Source organism: Armigeres subalbatus, chromosome 3 (genome assembly GCF_024139115.2).
Source record: "Armigeres subalbatus isolate Guangzhou_Male chromosome 3, GZ_Asu_2, whole genome shotgun sequence".
Classification (NCBI taxonomy): domain Eukaryota; kingdom Metazoa; phylum Arthropoda; class Insecta; order Diptera; family Culicidae; genus Armigeres; species Armigeres subalbatus.
The window spans coordinates 113,251,376-113,270,280 of NC_085141.1; the positions used below are offsets into that span (position 1 = coordinate 113,251,376).

Consider the following 18,905-nt stretch of genomic DNA (forward strand, 5'->3'; position numbering starts at 1 on the left):
CAATCAACTTAAAATACCTCTCAGAGCCTAGATATGAAACCAATTGAGCAACATTTGGTGTTAGATGACTTAATTTAATAGAGGTTATAAACTATAGAGGAAGATTTTCGCTGTCGTCTCTGCTGAAACATGTTTTGCTGGCAGGTATAGGGCGAATAGTGAGGAAAACAACAGTTTTTAACATTGTAGCTAGTGGATAAAAATCGATTGATACTAGTTAAGAGTGTAGATTTTTTTTGCGCAAAGTGTAGGACAACAATGCCACTATGTAAGGGATCCGGTGTACATAACGAAGAGTACACCCAAGACGACAATTCAGAAATCCAAAGAAAGCTGAATCGGTAAAGATCTGTTCAAAAGTCGGTCTAATCTTTCTATATGTGAATTTCCAGAAAACGATGATACGTGTCGGCCTTCACTTCTACAAAGGCTGAAAGGTACCGAACCCAAACAACAAGCAAAAGACACCGGTGTCAGCACCGGTGCAAGGAAACCGAGGTGCGTCTTGATGGATGGCGAAACTTTCATCAAGGCGGATGCAAACCAATTACCGGGGCAGGAGCTTGTCGTTGTCATATTACGATTGACGGTTCTTGGAGAGGAATGGATGCATAAGTTGCGAAGCATAAAACGTTATTGATAAGGGCAAATCTATCGGAAGATCCCAAAGTCTGCTATCCTACCTTGGTCGCATCTAACAGGAAGGTGAGACATTATTTTGGTTGCATTTTGAATAACCTATGTTTGCGCGGCTTGCGTTGGACTGATGCAAGTGCAACAAATTGTTTTGTACCAAGAAACATCAACTTACTGAATTCGTAAGATTGAACAGATGATTCCTGATCAATTTTGTTTTGTGTTGCCAAGCTTTTTATAACAGATAGGGGAACTATACCGGTTTTGGCCATGTTTCTAATTTGGCCAATTTTGCGAATAACTCCAAAAATAAAGCAAATCGCGAAGGTTTTATTAGTTCCAACAAGAGATATACCCCTCATGATTCAACGCTGCTTTAAACTGATTGATTATTTTGGAAAAATATGTATTTTTCAGGGTTGGCCAAATTAGGCACTAAGTTGGCCAAAACCGGTGTACTTCCCCTACTGAAGAATTATTTTCTATTAAGTTTAATCAAGTAGCCTAACATTATTCAGCTGACCAGGGGAATGCTTTTCGTATCATTTTACACTTTGATATAAACGTTATGAATCAGCTGAATTTTGCGTGAATCAAATAAAAACACAATATCCTCTCTGAAAGTAAGACTAACTCGTGGAACGCATTACCGTCAACGACAAGCTTCCTATTTTATTAGAGTTTGCTAGGTTTTTTATGAGCGCTACTTTACGACACTAATGGAGTAATTGCAGGAATGATGAGAAAGGGAAATCAACAGGGACTAATTGCTACACAAGTCGTAACTACCGTCCGCTTGTGATTGATTCTTGTCGTCATTGGTTGCGCTGTGTTTCTGTATGTGATCCATGGGATGATGCACGTCAATATGATGGTTCACGGCTATTATGAGCAACTACGCTTTTGAAATATGGAATAAAGTGGCATGATTATATATAGATGGTCACATAAAATGAATGATTGTGTGCCCAAATCAGGCCCGACCGTTGCAACACTGTCCTCCTGTTTTAGCACAGGACAAGTCCAGAATATCGATGGTTTATTCTGGGTCAATCCCCGATTGCAGTACCTGTGTCATCCCGGATGTTCAATCCCGTTTATTAATTCGCCGCCAGTTGCTTAATACGAAACAAACCGCTTGACAATCGATCCGCACGACCACAAGTCATGAAACCGCGCGAACGGCACACGATGCGGCGCTTATCCAAATTCGGGAAGCAATTTAACTAATCCATGCACCGCTTTGCCATATTCATACGAGGTATGATAATCGCATTCGTTAATGATGTTCAAATTTCACATTTCCTCGCATGCACGCTGATACCGAACGTGGCATGCCAAGTAATTAAATATCAGCTATTGAGAGGCCACATCATCAACCGTGTGTCCCGTACACTTGGCTCCCTGTCCATAAACTTCCACTGTATCGTGCGCTTCATCATAGGGAGCGATGTAATCGGATCTTACCTCGCAGGCAGCGCACTATCGACAAAATTGACTAACATGCGAAGCTCGTATGAGAGAACGCCATAGCTATGCGAGGGAGATAAACTTGATTAAAATTGCAAATTAGTGTTCTATCGCAGGATCACACGTTGACATATCTGTGCCATCATCGTGACGACACTATTTGGTGGGTCTTTGATCCGAACCGTTCCAATTTGTGAACGCGTATTACGTTGAGTGATGATTCCGAAGTGGAATCCAAGCCAAATGCCCATTCCCAGTTCCGCGTAGGTATGGGACGTGCCCAATCGAAGCTTTCGCACCATTGCTACGCGTGATTGCTCTCGAAGTTGTTGAGCTGGTGGAGACAAAACACCAACCGCGAGATGATATTTCATACTGGTTCTGAAATTACGTGACATGGATTTCCCACGTGGCAGGAGTGGTATTACTCCATCCAATTAGTGGCGGAGGAAATCTATTTCCCCCATAGGGATGTCACGTCGGCAGCCACCGAATCGTTTCATTAGTGGATGACTAATAGTTTAGATTTTATTGGGCATTTTCACAGTTATTAACTGTGAGATTTTCAAGTCGACGATTTTCTTCACAGGACAAGATTCTAACTCAGCCAAATGCGTTGTGGTCACACACGTCATTACTAAACTGTGGAAGACCGCTCACACTTTATGAGTCCACTATAATTCGCTTCCCGTTGTGTTTACACCTGCAATGTGTCAGTAAAATCCTCACCGGATGAAAACGGAGTGGGACCTCACACTATCTTGTTCCGTTGATGAACCACAAAATTAAGGCGATAGTGATGACAATGTTTCGCTGCAAGTCGTAAATCTTTCTGTTATTTGCGCACTGTTAGGGATGGCGTCCCGTGTGACGTGTCGCGGTGAGCTCTCTCGCGCTGTGAATGGGAAAGTTTGTACAGACGACGGGAATTATGATGTCGGGATCCTCGGAAGCTGCCTTGGCAATATTTTCCACTCAAGCCATAAAGCAATTTTCGTCGTTTGTGAGGAGCTTTGCTGGGCCATAATTCATTTTTGGTCTAGTCTCGAGAAACTTCGAAGCGGTTCAGTTCAGCAGGACTTCCTCGTCCGCATTTTGATTCACAAGAGAACTTTTTCAAGAGTTAAGCTGTTTCATTTTCAAATGAAGCTTCAAGAGCTGACAGCTCTGGAAATGTTGGAAGTTGGGCCATTCAACAAAGGCGTTTTCAGTTATTTTTTAGACATATGTTGATTACCAACAGCTATACTTTGAAATTAGTGAGAAATCGTAGGATAAAGTCGTTCATTTGTTTCTTTATTGTTTTATTGCCGTCTCGCACCATGGTGTACTGACATAGTTTTAGAGTATTTGATGCTAAATTTGAAGAAGCTAAAAAAAGCCAAAAAATCTGTTTTATTTGGGAAAAGCTTATCTCGGATCTGATTCTACGATTGAGTCCTATTCTATTTTTACCAACCTACTTTTACGCTATCAAAGAAGCGCCTCAGTTTTTTTTTAACCAGCGTAAAACAAATAACCTTCCGTGACTAACATAGTTCTGCATCACTGATTCCGGACTTTTTTTTCAGGGGTGGCATTTTTTTACACTGGCACGAGTGCTGAACGGTTTAAGACTACGCAATTAGATAATAGTGTCTGTTTAATTACGACTGACTTGTTCGGTAGTGTCTTTTTACATTAATTGAATATGAAATCCTAAGAACACCGCAAACTGCGTCTTAGATTGAGCCGCCTGCCTATGTTCAGCAAAGTCATTCACTAAGTTGAGTTAATATCAAATGGCACCAATGGACCAATTATATGCAATCACCCTTGGACTTGACGTGTTTTGGAGAACAGGTGAGAGAAGCTACGGGAGTAAATAAGCGACAGAACTTTTTTGCAATCGTCGGCTTCAGACTGTGACGGGAATAAGTCAAAGTATTTAAAAGCAGGAAATCATTAATTTTGAATGAACAAGAAATAAAATACAAAAGATCTGAATATCTGGAGTAGTATGAAAAATGAGACAAATAAGATAATTTGGGTCAAACAGTATTTTTGTATAGCAACAAATTAGACAAATTAGTCAAATTTGACAAGTTAGACAAATTAGACAAATTAGACAAATTTGACAAATTAGACAAATTAAACAAATTAGACAAATAGACAAATTTTACAAATTAGCCAATTAGACAAGTTCGATGAATCACACAAATTAGACAAATGAGGGTAATTAGACAAGTTAGAAAACTTTGACAATTTTGAGAATTTTTAGAATTTTAACAATTTTGACGATTTTAATAATTTTGATAATTTTAACAATTTTGAGAATTTTGACAATCTGACAATTTTGATAATTTTGACAACTTTGACAACTTTGACAACTTTGACAACTTTGACAATTCTGACAATTTTAACAATTTTGACAATTTGTACAATTTGTACAATTTGGACAATTTGGACAATTTTGACAATTTAGACAATTTTGACAATTTTGACAATTTTGATAATTTTGACAAGTTTGACAATTTTGACAATTTTGAGAATTTTGAGAATTTTGAGAATTTTGACAATTTTGACAATTTTGACAATTTTGACAATTTTGACAATTTTGACAATTTTGACAATTTTACAATTTAACAATTTTGACAATTTTGACTAATTTGACTAATTTAATAATATTTAACTAGTTTTCAAAATGGACGAATTGTACAAATTGGACAAATCGAGCAAATCGGATAAATAAGACAAATTTGACAAATTAGACGAATAAGTCAAATTAGATACATTCGATAAATTGGACAAATAAGGCAAATTAGTCTAACTTAGGGACGTTCCGATATTTCCGATATATCGGAATATCGATATATTTGTTTCGATATCCGATATTTTTGTATCGATATTTAGCTTTCAATATATCGGTCATATCGATATTTTTGCTTTCGATATCAATATATCGAATATAAAAATTAGCACAAGAGTTAAAAGATAACACAATATTTAAAAAAACGTCTGTCTCCTCCCCCATCATTTTGTTTGTGTTTAAGTCATATTTTAAGAGAAAAATTTGAAGTTGAATGGAATAAATAATAAAATATTGAATTTTGCCAGAAAATTCGTTAACCTTCCGGGACTCGCGTGGTCCTGGATCACGTGTGCAGTCCCACCGCTTTTGTGTACGGCAAGCGTGCTTTTTTCGTTAAGGAAGGAAGGTTAAGAAAACTGGTGAACTTTGCGGTTTTATCAATATACTCATTTATTTTCCATTTTCCACTATCACCTCCATTTAAAAGGTTTAATTTTATTTTGCTAATTGGACCGAAGCCTTAGAAAAAATAATAAAAAATTACCATGAAATAATTCCTGTGAAAATGAAAAATAATGTCCTGTAGACATTTAGAAAAATTTTCTGTCAAATTTGGTTCGGAAATTCAGAAGAAAGCCCCTTATAAATTTAAGAGAAGTTCCGTGGAAATTTTCGTGGAAATTTTCCATTGAAAAACAGTAAAAAAACAGATTTTTCCTAAGAGTTGGTATTTTCGAAAAAAAAACGTTTGGAAAAGAATTAATAATTTCTCGTAAATGTAAAAAAAAAAGATTTTTCAGGATAATGTTCCAAGGCAATTTGAAAATGTGTTAGTGAAATTGCAGTAAATTTAGTTGATATAATCAAAGAAATTCAGGCGGTCGGGAAAAATGAAACGTCATGCTGAAAACACCTTCACTATCATTTTTAAACCACCAATAGATGCAATTTGGATTAACTAATATACAAAAGTTGTTTGTCATTATCAAATATTCGCATGTCTAAAATATCATATGATTATCCGATATATCGATATTTCCATTCCAATATATCGGTGATATCGATACTTTGATTCGATTATCATATCGAATCAAATATCGATATTTCGAAGTATCGGAACGTCCCTACTAACTTAATATAAATAATAAAATAAAAATAAATAATAATATAAATATAAAATAAATAAAACAAAGGCAAATAAAACCAAGGCAATTAGACGATTTTGACAATTTTTCGAATTTTGACAAATTTGACTAAATTGTCAAATCAAACAAATTTGAAAAAAATGAAGGATTAAACAAATTAGATAAATCCGACAAAACAGAACAGAATTATTAGAGGAATTACACAAATTTGACAAATTAGAAAAATTAGATAAGTCAGTCAAATTAGACAAATTAGATAATTCAGATAAATTATACCCGTTCGATATATAAGTAAGAATAATTCAAATCAGCCATTATTTCAGATCAATTTTACAAATAAGGACAAATCAGACAAATTAGTGAAATTAGACAAATCACATAAATCAAACACATTCGACAAATAAGGTGAATAAGACAAATCACATAAGGGAGCATCCACCAATTAAGTAACGCTTAGAGGGGGGAGGGGGGTTGGTCGAAGTGTGACAATCCTTACAAAAATTTCAGCTGTTTCATACAAAAAGTGTGACATAGGGGCATTTTCAACAAGTGGAATGCGAACGAAGCGAGGTACCTACAAATATCTGATCGGCGATTGATTCAGTTGGCTTTAAACCGGTTGAGCGACTTATTGAAATTTGCTTTGCTCCGAAGATGATTTCCTTTATTTTCAAATGATCTCATTCTTAAAATGTTACTTGACTTATTTATCGCATTGATTTGTAGGTTTAATTAAGAGATTAATATGCTTTAACGATAAGTGGATGTGAAATCAAACACTCCGTTGAATAACTTCTACTCAGAGCTTTGAATAATCGATTGATTTTGGTGAAGCCCTTCGGCGCTTCTTGTCACCTTACTTCTAAACATATTCACATTGGGTTCAGAAAGTATTTATCTAGAATTACCATATTACCACTGAAAATATGGTAACTTGAGTGTGTGATTCAAATGAGACGAAGAAGGAAAACGAGAAAATCATTCTGTTTTGAATAATCGAGCCGAAGGTGCTTCATGAAGGTGAATATTTTATGCCCTGCTTCTACTCTTCTTCCAGTTTTCAAAGTAGCAGAATCTTTGTTTTCTCGGCAATTGATCAAACAAATCATAGTACTAATATTTGCAAACATCTCTTACATTTTTTTTAGCTTTTCGCTAGATTATGTGGATTTGAACTTTAGAGAAAAAGCTGTGCATAACTGTGTAGAATGCTGAAAAGTTTCAAAGAAACCAATGAATGCATTGTGAACAGTTTTATGCAACATTTGAAACAAATCTTCATTCAAAAGCGAGTATCCGGGATATCAGTTCTTTCGGAATTTAAAATCAAGCTCCAAAAGTAGATCATGTTCTCCATAGAATTTGACATCACTCAATTTGAGAGTTCGTTATGGATTTCTACTAAGAAGGAATGCGAAAAAGAGAATGGTCCAACCATTACAAAGAAAAATGATTGCATCAACGTGACAAGGACTTTATCTGGTCACATTTGCAATATTAAATAACACGATAGTTTAGGGTTATCGAATTTCGTTTTACTTTTCCGATACTGGAGACCAAATAATGAAAAAAATTGTATCGAGAAATACATTTTTCTTCCAGAATTTTTTAAGCATTTTGTTCAGAACTGTTGGCATATAGCATATAGCTAACTGAGTTCTTCTTCTTCTTCTTATTGGCATTACATCCCCACACTGGGACAGAGCCGCCTCGCAGCTTAGTGTTCGCTAAGCACTTCCACAGTTATTAACTGCGAGGTTTCTAAGCCAGGTTACCATTTTTGCATTCGTATATCATGAGGCTAGCACGATGATACTTTTATGCCCAGGGAAGTCGAGACAATTTCGAATCCGAAAATTGCCTAGACCGGCACCGGGAATTGAACCCAGCCACCCTCAGCATGGTCTTGCTTTGTAGCCGCGCGTCTTACCGCACGGCTAAGGAGAGCTAACGGAGTTATCTGTCACAAAATTGCGCTTGTTGATGTCGCTGACAACGTCGCTAGCACCAAGAGAATATAAGAATCTTGGTTAGCATTTAATTCTCGCGTAAACCATGATTACTGCTTATAAGCCAAAGGTAAACACAATTTTCTATATCTTCTGATTCTGAGCCCACTTTCTATCGTTTACTCATGACGATGATGCAGCGGAAGTTTATGTGCTAGTGATGTTGGTTTGTTTAAACGAGCCATCATGGGTTCAGAAACGTCGAAACAAGCCTTTGTTCACGATTGGCTTTTACACCTTAATAAAATGTTATACACTTAAGTCGCTTTTTATTCGGCCCCTAATATTTTCTCGACTTTACGTGGATTTTTTTTAAATAATCAAACAACCCGCTTTTAACGTTACCCCAGTGTAGAAGAACTGAAGTTTGCAAATTGACTTCAACCCTTCAGAACGCTCTTCAGATAGTGTGTTGATATCAATCTCATATTTTGTTTTGGCAGTCATAAAGTCGGTGGTCCTTAATCAATTTCGTGCTGGCAGCTCGGGATCGCAATAATTCGCCTAATTCAATTGTTTATGTCTTAATTTTTTCAAAGTTTTTGGATTAACTATTCAGATGTTTGAAGAGTTTGAGCGTTTTATGAAAAAAAAAACAAAAGTAGTCCGAATGCACTAAACTATTTTGATCAAAAATATGGAGGACCACAAATAATGATTTACATGATTCCATGATTCTTACCACGATGACGTCAAGCGTCAATTTTCTGTAAAAAGAAAATGCGGATCTCGTCTCCCTGGACATCTCGAAGGCGTTTAACCGCACCTGGGCCCATCTAGTGGAACATTCTGGCTATCATATGAAACCTTCTTTCCTATAGGTCATCCCGGGTGCTAATTTACCGGTGCCTTATTACCGGAAAGAGACAGGGGTTCCAGAAGGATCTGCTAGTAAACTTCAGCAGGACTAAAAGTTAAATGGAGGTAACAATAAAATAAATAAATAAATAAATCTGTTCTGGCGGTAACTCGCTATGAATTGAGTTTTCCGCGCGAGGCCACGGAGCATCTACATATTCGTCTGTCGATCGCGGATTGGCATTCCTCTCCCACTTCCGGGCTGTCAAAGCTGGGGGTAGATCCAGATTCAACTTAATTAAGACCTAATTATGGCTCCATGGAACCGAGCACTTCGGGAGCTGGTCAACATCTATCTGCAGACTTCAAAAATCACCTTCGTATAGCATCAGGGCTTCTTCCCTCGACACCCATCAATGCTGCCTGGGCTGAAGCAGGCTTTCTTACCATTTCGCTACCATGTGCAGGCAGCCATATGTCAAAACGCTGCCGTATTCGCTTCTACAATATCCGGAGCCCGGAGGTGATATGATCCCTCTTCTTATACCAGAGGAACGAATTCGGCACGCGGTTAGAGTGCTGGGGGGTTAGAGTCCACTGGAGCTGGTCCTTCTACCCTGCCAATGTAAACAGATTTATCTTGACAACAGATTCAGCGATTCAAAAGGGGAGAAAACTCCGAGGTCCGTCGCAGGTCAGTATTGGGCATGAGCATCTATATACCGACTTGGTGTTGGGATGGAAATGACGGAATCTGGCAGCCTAGCATCTCAATGCAGCGTGTTCTCAGCCAAGGTATCGGCGACTCTCATTCTGGTCCTATCAGACTCAGCTAGAGCGATCCCGACAGAGTGACCACCCGAAACTCCCCTGGAACCAAGGCTTTATCGCAAATACGGCATGTTCCACCATCTTTGCTTGGATCCCGGGGCGCAGACAACGATTTTCTAGCTGGGATATGGTACCAGGGCTAGGATTTTATCACCTCCTTGCACTTAACAGCTGACCTCAAATAATGGATCAAAAAAGTGGTCCAGTTAGACTGGGATTCTCAATGGACGAGATCTGCCTCATGCATCTCATGCAGCAAGTCATTTTAAGGCTCGGAGCCAGGCACATCATTTTTGGTGGTGGCCCCTTCCGATCTTAATGTGAGGTCTTATCAATTCTGTAGAACACATCATGTGCAGGTGCGCCAGGTACGATATGTACCAATTAGTATATGGGATGCCCTTGCCGATGATGCAGCTAGGTAGCGTCCTCAGTTTCTTAAAACAGCTAAGGCTCTTATACTCAATTTGTAACGGTTCTCACCGTGGGCTGCCAGACACCACAATGTGGATGGAAAACCCTCATCGGAGGCAAACCGGGCTTTCTTTTCAACACTTCAACGATGATAGTCGCACTTTCTCAGTAACCGAATATCTACTACTTTCCAACAAGGACCAAAAATCGCAACTGAAGGTTATCTAGGGGAGCTACCCCAAGCAGGAGAAATTGGCTCAAAAATACTTAATTTTGTTATTGATACCATACTCTGTTATGAACTAGCCCTGCATAAGAGGTAAAATACCAAAAACTAATATGCACAATACTTAAGCCACAACAAACTCAGTTATTAAATTGAATTTAACCTTTTTTTTACTGTTTAACGAGACTTTACCCAACAGAGGATATTCGTCTCTCATTGAATTTCAATACCAAATGCATAACCAATTATTAATCGTTTGGTATTTAAAAACCTAAGCATGCTATGCCTCAAGTAATCTGCACATAAGTTTATGCAAGGCTAAATCGTACCAATTTCTGTTATCGAGGTCGTCGCTCCTGCTCGGGACGCGCCTACACAGCAAAAGTAAATCCACAGATTTCAGATTTCGAATCAAAGGATCAAAATCTGTAAAGCGATTTTTAACTAAATATTTAAATTAAAACATTCTGATTGACTAAACTACTATTGTAATTAGTTCAATGCGTACCTTGAGAAGTGATCCCTTAGATTTGTATTCCGCTTATCTTACTTTATGATTCAAAAGTTGCATTTAAAACATAGTTACTTTTGGTGCAATTATGTTCCACACGAAAACAAATGGCACCAGATACTCCGCGTTTAATGCGTGAAGATTCGAAAACATTACAACAGCCGCGCGGTGTATTGTTTTGACAGCACCCTACAATACTTGACTTTAAGCTTGTAGATTGCTTTGAGAATAGGTCGTATGTGCAGAAGAGAGAATCTCTTTGTTTACGCTCTCTTTTGCTAATCGATTGGCTAGACAAAGCCTTTAGATATCTGCCAAGAACTTTTGTATAGTTTTGTAATAATCGAAAGAGACTGGAATCAAAATTTGTTTTTAAAACTGATAATTATTTGATACCTGAAATTATTTAAATTCCCCATGATTTTTATAAAATCATCGAATAATTGGCGCTTCGCTGACTATTTGATGATTTTTTAATAGATTCTATGTCTAGGTTCTAATTTGAAAATTCAGATCACCATTATCCAACCAAATGTTTCCATTGTCTTCAACTATCCAAAGAAAATAAGTGATTCAAAACCACTTCTTTTTTCCATTACCAACCAATCATGGAACACATGTGATAAACCATGATAAACCAAATAAATTTCGTCACTTTCCCAACGCATCAGCCCGGCTCACTACCAGCAGCCAGTCCCCATGCAAGCGAACGAGCCACCTGTTGCGTTACGTTTCAATTTTCCACATCACGCTCAGATCACACAGGTTGCTGTCAGCGCTGCAGCAGCGCAGCAGTGGACCTAGCTTTTCCGCAACCCCAATAACGATTCAATGTGGCGGTACCCATGTGGCTGGGATCGATCTACCCAACTATACTATCAAATTATTGTCATAACATCAATCAAACTCATAACGCACGGCGATGGGGGTGGGGTACTGCTCGCCGACCACACCACACGATGGTCCACCCCTTTCCGAAGCGGGTATCGATCACGCCACGCCGCGGAGGCCGCTAATCGATTTCACAGTTCAGCTGGTGGAATGGGACGCTGGAGATTACACCGAATCGGGACGAGAAAGTGTCCGACTACTACACGTTTCACCGCAATCAGAAACAACGGATCCGTGAATAATTGCGACGATGAGTAACCGAAGGGTAACGGGTCCGATGTTGGACTGACTGGCTCATTCGATAGATCCTGAATCATGAACTGGTGATAATTGTAAACAAACAGTCATCATAGCCGGTGCTATGATTGAAACCACAAATCTTAGGCCCACAACAATAGGGTCGTCAATCGGAATTTGCCCTTTACCACCGAACTTTGGAGGATTAATTTTCATTGCCTGGGTAGCAATGTTCACGATTCAATGATTTGCAACGGATTTCTTAGTGGCAGGTTTTAAACAAAGTTCTGAAAAAAAATGTTGTTTTTGCCATGACTATAAGACAGTCTCAGTAAATTGTTCAATTTCCTTCAAAAAATTTCCTTATTATAAATCATCATATATGAGTTCTGTAGAATTGTGTCCCATGTCTTTTGTTTCTTCCAAAAATAAATTGTCCAGTTCCCGTCCACTGTGGTCCGCCACACGCTATGGAGCTAATTGGAACGAAATTGCACTTACGGATCAGCAGCACACGTTTCCGATTTCTTCGTGGCCTGCCGACGACGCTCCGGTTCGGATAATTGTCTTTCTCATATTTCCTTTCCGCCCCAAGCAAGCGGAGGAACTTTACCACACCACATTTCATGTCATCGAATACACATCTACGGGTACGGTACATGGAGGCAAAAAACCGACGGTCGATGGAAAATGGATTATTAGCTAGATCTAATGTATTCCATTCCAGATTGAGGTTAGATGGGGAGTTAGAGATCAGCGAGGGTTATGGGGGCGGCGTGTTGCTCACGTCTCCAATGATTAGTGGTTGCGTACTTTTCCGTTTGTTAGAGGGAACTTTCCCTGTTCGAGACCGAAGTTCGCAGTACGACGTATCTAAGATCAATATTGCGTCAACGGATGGGATGATTTGGGGGTAGGGGAGCGGGTTAATCACGATTACAATAATAACGGCTAAAGCGATTAATTAGCGAAATGACGGCGTCCAATCGGCTGTCGTTACTGGTTAGGGGGATTATTGTGTGGAACAATAAAGTAGGAAGCAACAACTAGTAGCAACAACAACGGTTTGCGAATAACTGCACATACCTTCCACTTGAGATTGGTCGTGGAGAAATTGTCCTCCTTGTGGATTGTGGGTGCCATATCTTGGGCCGGTGTGCACGGTGCGGTTCTGGCTTAGATCGTTGGAAAGTTGCGTTTGGGGTCGTGGGGCACACACGTGTGAAACGCTAGCAGATCGAGAAGCAAAGTGCAACGTGGAAAACTGGCGATAGAGAAAGAAATGTCAGAAAGTGTTGTTGATTTGTGTGAAAGTTTTTTTTTTTCATGGGTTTGAGAGAGAGATGGTGAGGATGTGGAAAGGAAGTTTGCAGAGAAGCGATAATAAATGAGATTTGTTGTGAAAAGTTTCGGTGGAAGAGATTTTTTGCGATTCAATTGGGGCAATGGAAGAAATCGGATTGAGATCTTCGGATCGTAAAAAAACTATGTTCACTGAGATAAACGGATGTTGGCGAGAAATAAAACTTCTATCAGCAATGTTCTATATATAGGAAGGAAATTAACGCTGATTGATGGTTGGCAACTTTGAGCTCACGTTGAATCTTTATTTATGAGATTTGCCGCTCAAATTCTGGTTGAACTCAGCGACTTTTAATCATTTTATTTTTACTTTTGTAAGTCAAGAGAGAGTCCTTCTTTTTGACTGGTCTATAATATCACCAAACATATGCTAAACTTTCGGTGATTTACATGCACCGTCGGAAAAAAACGACACTTTCAAAAAGAACGCTTGTCGCGGGACTGCATGAGTGATCTAGGACTATGAGAGTTTCGGCAGGTTAAAGGAGTAAAAAAACTCTGCAAGTAAAAGAAATTGTTTTGTTTTTTCACCTAAACAGTTGTTTGTGGAGTGTCTACTTTATCGTAAACTTCACCCCAATGTTGATTTATTTTTCAAAAATTTTTGTTTTTTTGTTTTTTTACATAATTAAATGTTTGATGACAGGAAACTTGTCGGAGGATTGTAATCTTCCATTTTCTTCCACTATGTTAAGCTTGTTTATTCGTTTTCTACTTGAATAATTCTTCAGTAATCTGGCATCGATAAATTATCATTTATTTATCGGAAATTAAGGGAGAAATACTGATTTTGATCTAGCTCTCGCTGTGCGGCCTATATGATGTCCGCCAATCAGCAGGTTGCCGTCGGAGATGCCACTCTGCACCTGGTTTAATTGGCCCAGGGTATTCCATTTTTGTCAAATACTTTTAGTTATTTAGAAAAAAAAATCAAAAGTCACCTTTTTCAGGCCACCAGAGTGTACCGTTTTGACTCAAATCCCGAACAGACACATATTTCAAACGCTCGTCACATGTAGAGGTGAGCGCCGATCTAAAACTTGACCGCGGCGCGTTTGTCAGCCGAAAGCAATTTTAGTCGGCGGCGTGAATAGCCGTGAAGATTTTTTTTCGTTCTTTTCGTGAACATTCTTTTCCGTAACTTTTTCAGGATATTTCCAATACTTCAGCAGGAGAATCCTTCGAATTTCGTCGAAAAAATTTGATGAACTTCTCCAAAACATTCATGTAAAAATTATTTTCGGATTTTCCATGGCAACTACTTTGAAGTTTTGAGAATTTTTGGGAATTTCCAAGGAAAATTGTTTGGTATTTCGTTGGAAAATTCTTTGGAATTTATATGAAAAATTCTTCAGAAAAATAATCCTACTTTTTACAGTATGTTCGGGAAACCCACGAAAGATTTCTGTTTAGTATTCATTGAAATTTAAACAGAAAATTCTACAGAATTTTTTGAAATTCAAACAGAAAAAAAAAACAGAGTTTCTGCTGGATGTTGTTCAAAATGTGGGGGGAGGGGAGTGGCCTAGGCAAAAACTTTGTTTTTTTATTTAAATAACTCTGGAACTCATGGAACTCGATTACTCAACTGGTAATATGACCAAACTATCCACCTGGTTGGCCAAATAACATTTTCTGTGAAATGGCCTCTCCGGCAAACGACCATTTCTGCCAAATATCCTTTTCGGCACAACGACTTTTTTGAACAAATGACCAGTTCGGTCGAATGACATTTTCGGCCGTATGTCCATTTCGGCTAAATAAATTTTTCGGCTGGATGGTCTAATGATTTGTTTGGAGGAAAGTAATTCTTCGATAAGCCATTTATTCGAATGCCATTTGGCCGAAACACGTCATCAAGCCGAGTTCCATTGAACCTTTTATCTGAAACGGCTGCAAATTACATTTGCCCGAAAACAACAAACAGCCAAGAGGCACATTCGACCAAACTGGTAACTTGGCCGAAAAAATTTGTTTGCCCTAACAGTTTATTTGGCTGAAAATGCCATTTACCCTAAAAAGTCATTTTACCGAAAATGCCGATTTATAGAAAGGGCCATTTGGTTCGATAAGGTCCAGCTGACCGGCACTTCGACTAATTGGCCGTAATGGGCCAAATGACCCTTTCTGAGCTATTCGGTCAACTGTTTAATTTTCTGTTAAATAATCCATTTAAAAATGACATAATCATATTCAGCGGCTAAAAATCTAGCAAATTTTGAAATAATCACTTTTTTACTTTCAACTACTGGCCTATCGACTTCCTAGGTCTGACTTTGTATGTAAAGGCTTCTGAGCCTGTTGAAAGTAGGATTCCGAGGCTCTTGAAAGGAGACTCCCGAGCCTCTTAAAAGGAGGCTTCCGAGCCTCTTGAAAGGAGGCTTCCGAGCCTCTTGAAAGGAGGCTTCCGAGCCACTTAAAATGAGGCTTCCGAGCCTCTTGTAAGGAGGCTTCCGAGTCGCTTGAAAGGAGGCTTCCGAGTCTCTTGAAAGGAGGCTTCCGAGCGTCTTGAAAGGAGGCTTCCGAACCTCTTGAAAGGAGGTTTCCGAGTCTCTTGAAAAAGGCTTCCGAGTCTATTTAAAGAAGACTTCCTTGCCTCTTGAAAGGAGGCTTCCGAGCCTCTTGAAAGGAGGCTTCCGAGCCTCTTGAAAGGAGGCTTCCGAGCCTCTTGAAAGGAGGCTTCCGAGCCTCTTGAAAGGAGGCTTGAGCCTCTTGAAAGGAGGCTTGAGGCCTCTTGAAAGGAGGCTTCCGAGGCCTCTTGAAAGGACGCTTCTAAGCCTCTTGAAAGGAGGCTCCCAAGTATCTTGAAAGGAGGCTTCTGAGCCTCTTGAAGGAGGCTTCCGAGCCTCTTGAAAGGAGGCTTCCGAGCCTCTTGAAAGGAGACTTCCTAACCTCTTGAAAGAAGGCTTCTGAGCCTCTTGAAAGGAGCCTCTGAGCCTCTTGAAAGGAGGCTTCTGAGCCTCTTGAAAGGAGGCTTCCGAGCCTCTTGAAAGGAGGCTTCCGGGCCTCTTGAAAGGAGGCTTCCGAGCCTCTTGAAAGGAGGCTTCCGAGCCTCTTGAAAGGAGGCTCTGAGCCTCTTGAAAGGAGGCTTCTGAGCCTCTTGAAAGGAGGCTTCCGGGCCTCTTGAAAGGAGGCTTCCAGGCCTCTTGAAAGGAGGCTTCTGAGCCTCTTGAAAGGAGGCTTCCTGAGCCTCTTGAAAGGAGGCTTCTGAGCATCTTGAACGGAGGCTTTGAGCTTCTTGAAATGAGGCTTCCGAGCCTCTTGAAAGGAGGCTTCCGAGCCTCTTGAAAGGAGGCTTCCGAGCCTCTTAAAAGGAGGCTTCCGAGCCTCTTGAAAGGAGGCTTCCGAGCCTCTTGGAAGGAGGCTTCCGAGCCTCTTGAAAGGAGGCTTCCGAATCTTTTGAAAGGAGGCCTCCGAGCCTCTTAAAAGGAGGCTTCCGAGCCTCTTGAAAGGAGACTTCCGAGCCTATTGAAAGAAGGATTTCGAGCCTCTTGAAAGGAGGCTTCCGAGCCTCTTGAAAGGAAGCGTACGAGTCTTTTGAAAGGAAACTTCCGAACCTCTTTAAAGAATACTTCGATGCCTCTTGAAAGGAGGCGTAGGAACCACTTGAAAGAATACTTCGATACCTCTTGAAACTTTTGAGCTGCATGGAAATAGGCTTTTGAGATATTTAGAAGGAGGCTTCCAAGTCTCTTGCAATGAAGCTACTATGCTTTTCGGAAAATGGACTTTCATATCTCTTAAATGAATGCTTCCGAAACTGTCTGTCTGACTGTCCTACCCAGGAATGTTCATGCGTAGGACATGGTCTACCTTGGTAGGACCAACTCCTGGCGCCACTGACTGTACGCATGGACAAAGAGTTGGTAAGAATGCATTACGGCTGTTTCGTCTTTTAGAAAATGTTGGTCTAGAGAAAACATTTAAATTTTAGCTATGCGATGCGACTGTGGCCATAATTTGAATAATATCTCTAAATGTGGGAGTCAAACGCAGAGGGGTGTAAATGACAAAAACTTGAAAAAAATAGTTGCAAAGTTTTTCAATAGTTTATCGTTCCATACAAATCGTATTGAAGTTCAAAAAATTTAAATTCTTTTGTGAATTTTCAATATTTTAAAAATTAACGTACAAACTATATTGTCGCAAAGCTCTAAAACCAAAGCATGTGTCACTATAGTCAACTCAAAATTGACCAAAATGTCACTGCTTCCAACTCCATCAAAAAATTTTGTTGTACAGTCAAACCTCCATGAGTCGATGTTCTATGACTCATTATCGACTCATGGTAGCAAATTATTCCATATTAAAAATTGTTTTATGGGTTACCATGATGGTCCGTTCAAACAACTCTTCGAATATTTTATATTCTACATCTCGATATTTCCATGAGTCCCTTAAATATCGACTCATGGAGGTTTGACTGAAGTTGTTCTCAGCTTTTGCTTTTGTTTTTATTAAAAATATTAAAAACTCATTCGTCAATCAGTCTGCTGCAGTAAAACTCAATCTTATTTGCTGGTATTAGAGTCTTTTGAGTAACATTTCCAACATTTTTTTTCAATTTGTTTGAATGCCAAAAGATGGGCTGTTTTTGGCACCGCACTCTAGATCGATGTTAGTGCGATCTTTTAACAAATCTCTAGCATAAAAGGGATGTTCACTCAACGGCGTAGGCAGCTGCGTATATGATTATTGAAATGTTTCATACACAATCACAAGAGACATATTTCAAATCGCATATAAAAAAAAAAATTATAAACAGATACGCAGCTGTCTACGCCGTTAAGTGAACATCCCAACAAACAATTTAAGTTGAATAAGCTAGTTTTACAAGTCAAATTGTGGCGAAATAAGCTCTTTATCAGCCTCCAATGCTTGTTGGGATCCCTTCAATTTTAGAGATTTGTCAAAAGATCGCTGACACTGACATAGATCTAGATTGCGGTTCCAAAAACAGCCCATCCTTTGGCATACACATTTTTGGCAAACATGTTATTGAAAATCTGGAGCAACTCTGCGGGTCTATTAATCTTAACCCAACAAGCGAATTACAGATTTTAATTCAGTTCTGTATTAAAATCTTGAAAAATCTGTTTACAATTTTGGCATATTTAAATTTCGAAGTTTTTAATACCTTCATTGAATTGAAATCTTAGAATTTTGTATTAGTTTAATACCTACAGTATTTGTACAAAAAGCATTTTTTTGTATTTAAATCACGAAGAATCTACATGTGTCACGATTTTAAACAGAATTGTAAGATTTGTTTTTTTGGGTGTTCCATTAATTCAGTTAAATCTTGTATTAGTTTACATTAGTTTAGTGAAAATTTCAAAAGTTTCTATGGAAAACATTTTTTCCCAAGGGGTGGTTTTTTTTATTTCACTTCAAACTAGCTATCGCACTCAGCTGTTTTTTATATATGCGTTTTGTCTCCAATTTTTAAAGGATTCTTCTCAAATATGTATTTTGTTATTCATTATAATAACATCGATAACCTTTGCATGCTGCAAATCGTATTGATTGAGTGTATTCCAGTCGATAAACATTGATTCGTTCAATTGAAACGTTCGTTGGCCTG

The 18,905-nt window shown here is 39.0% G+C and overlaps 1 protein-coding gene across 2 annotated transcripts in view; it reads right to left on the reverse strand.

The window, feature by feature from the left end:
• The window catches only part of LOC134228159 (alpha-tocopherol transfer protein-like), a 49,262-nt gene that overhangs the window by 29,333 nt on the left and 1,024 nt on the right, over positions 1-18,905 (reverse strand). The window contains exon 2 of one of the 2 annotated variants that reach the window (XM_062709942.1): positions 13,046-13,223. The exons of the other annotated variant lie outside the window; for it this stretch is intronic. Coding sequence (XP_062565926.1) covers positions 13,046-13,102 — 57 coding nt within the window. The 5' untranslated portion in view covers positions 13,103-13,223. The remainder of the gene's footprint in view (positions 1-13,045; positions 13,224-18,905) is intronic. 2 annotated transcript variants of the gene reach the window in all.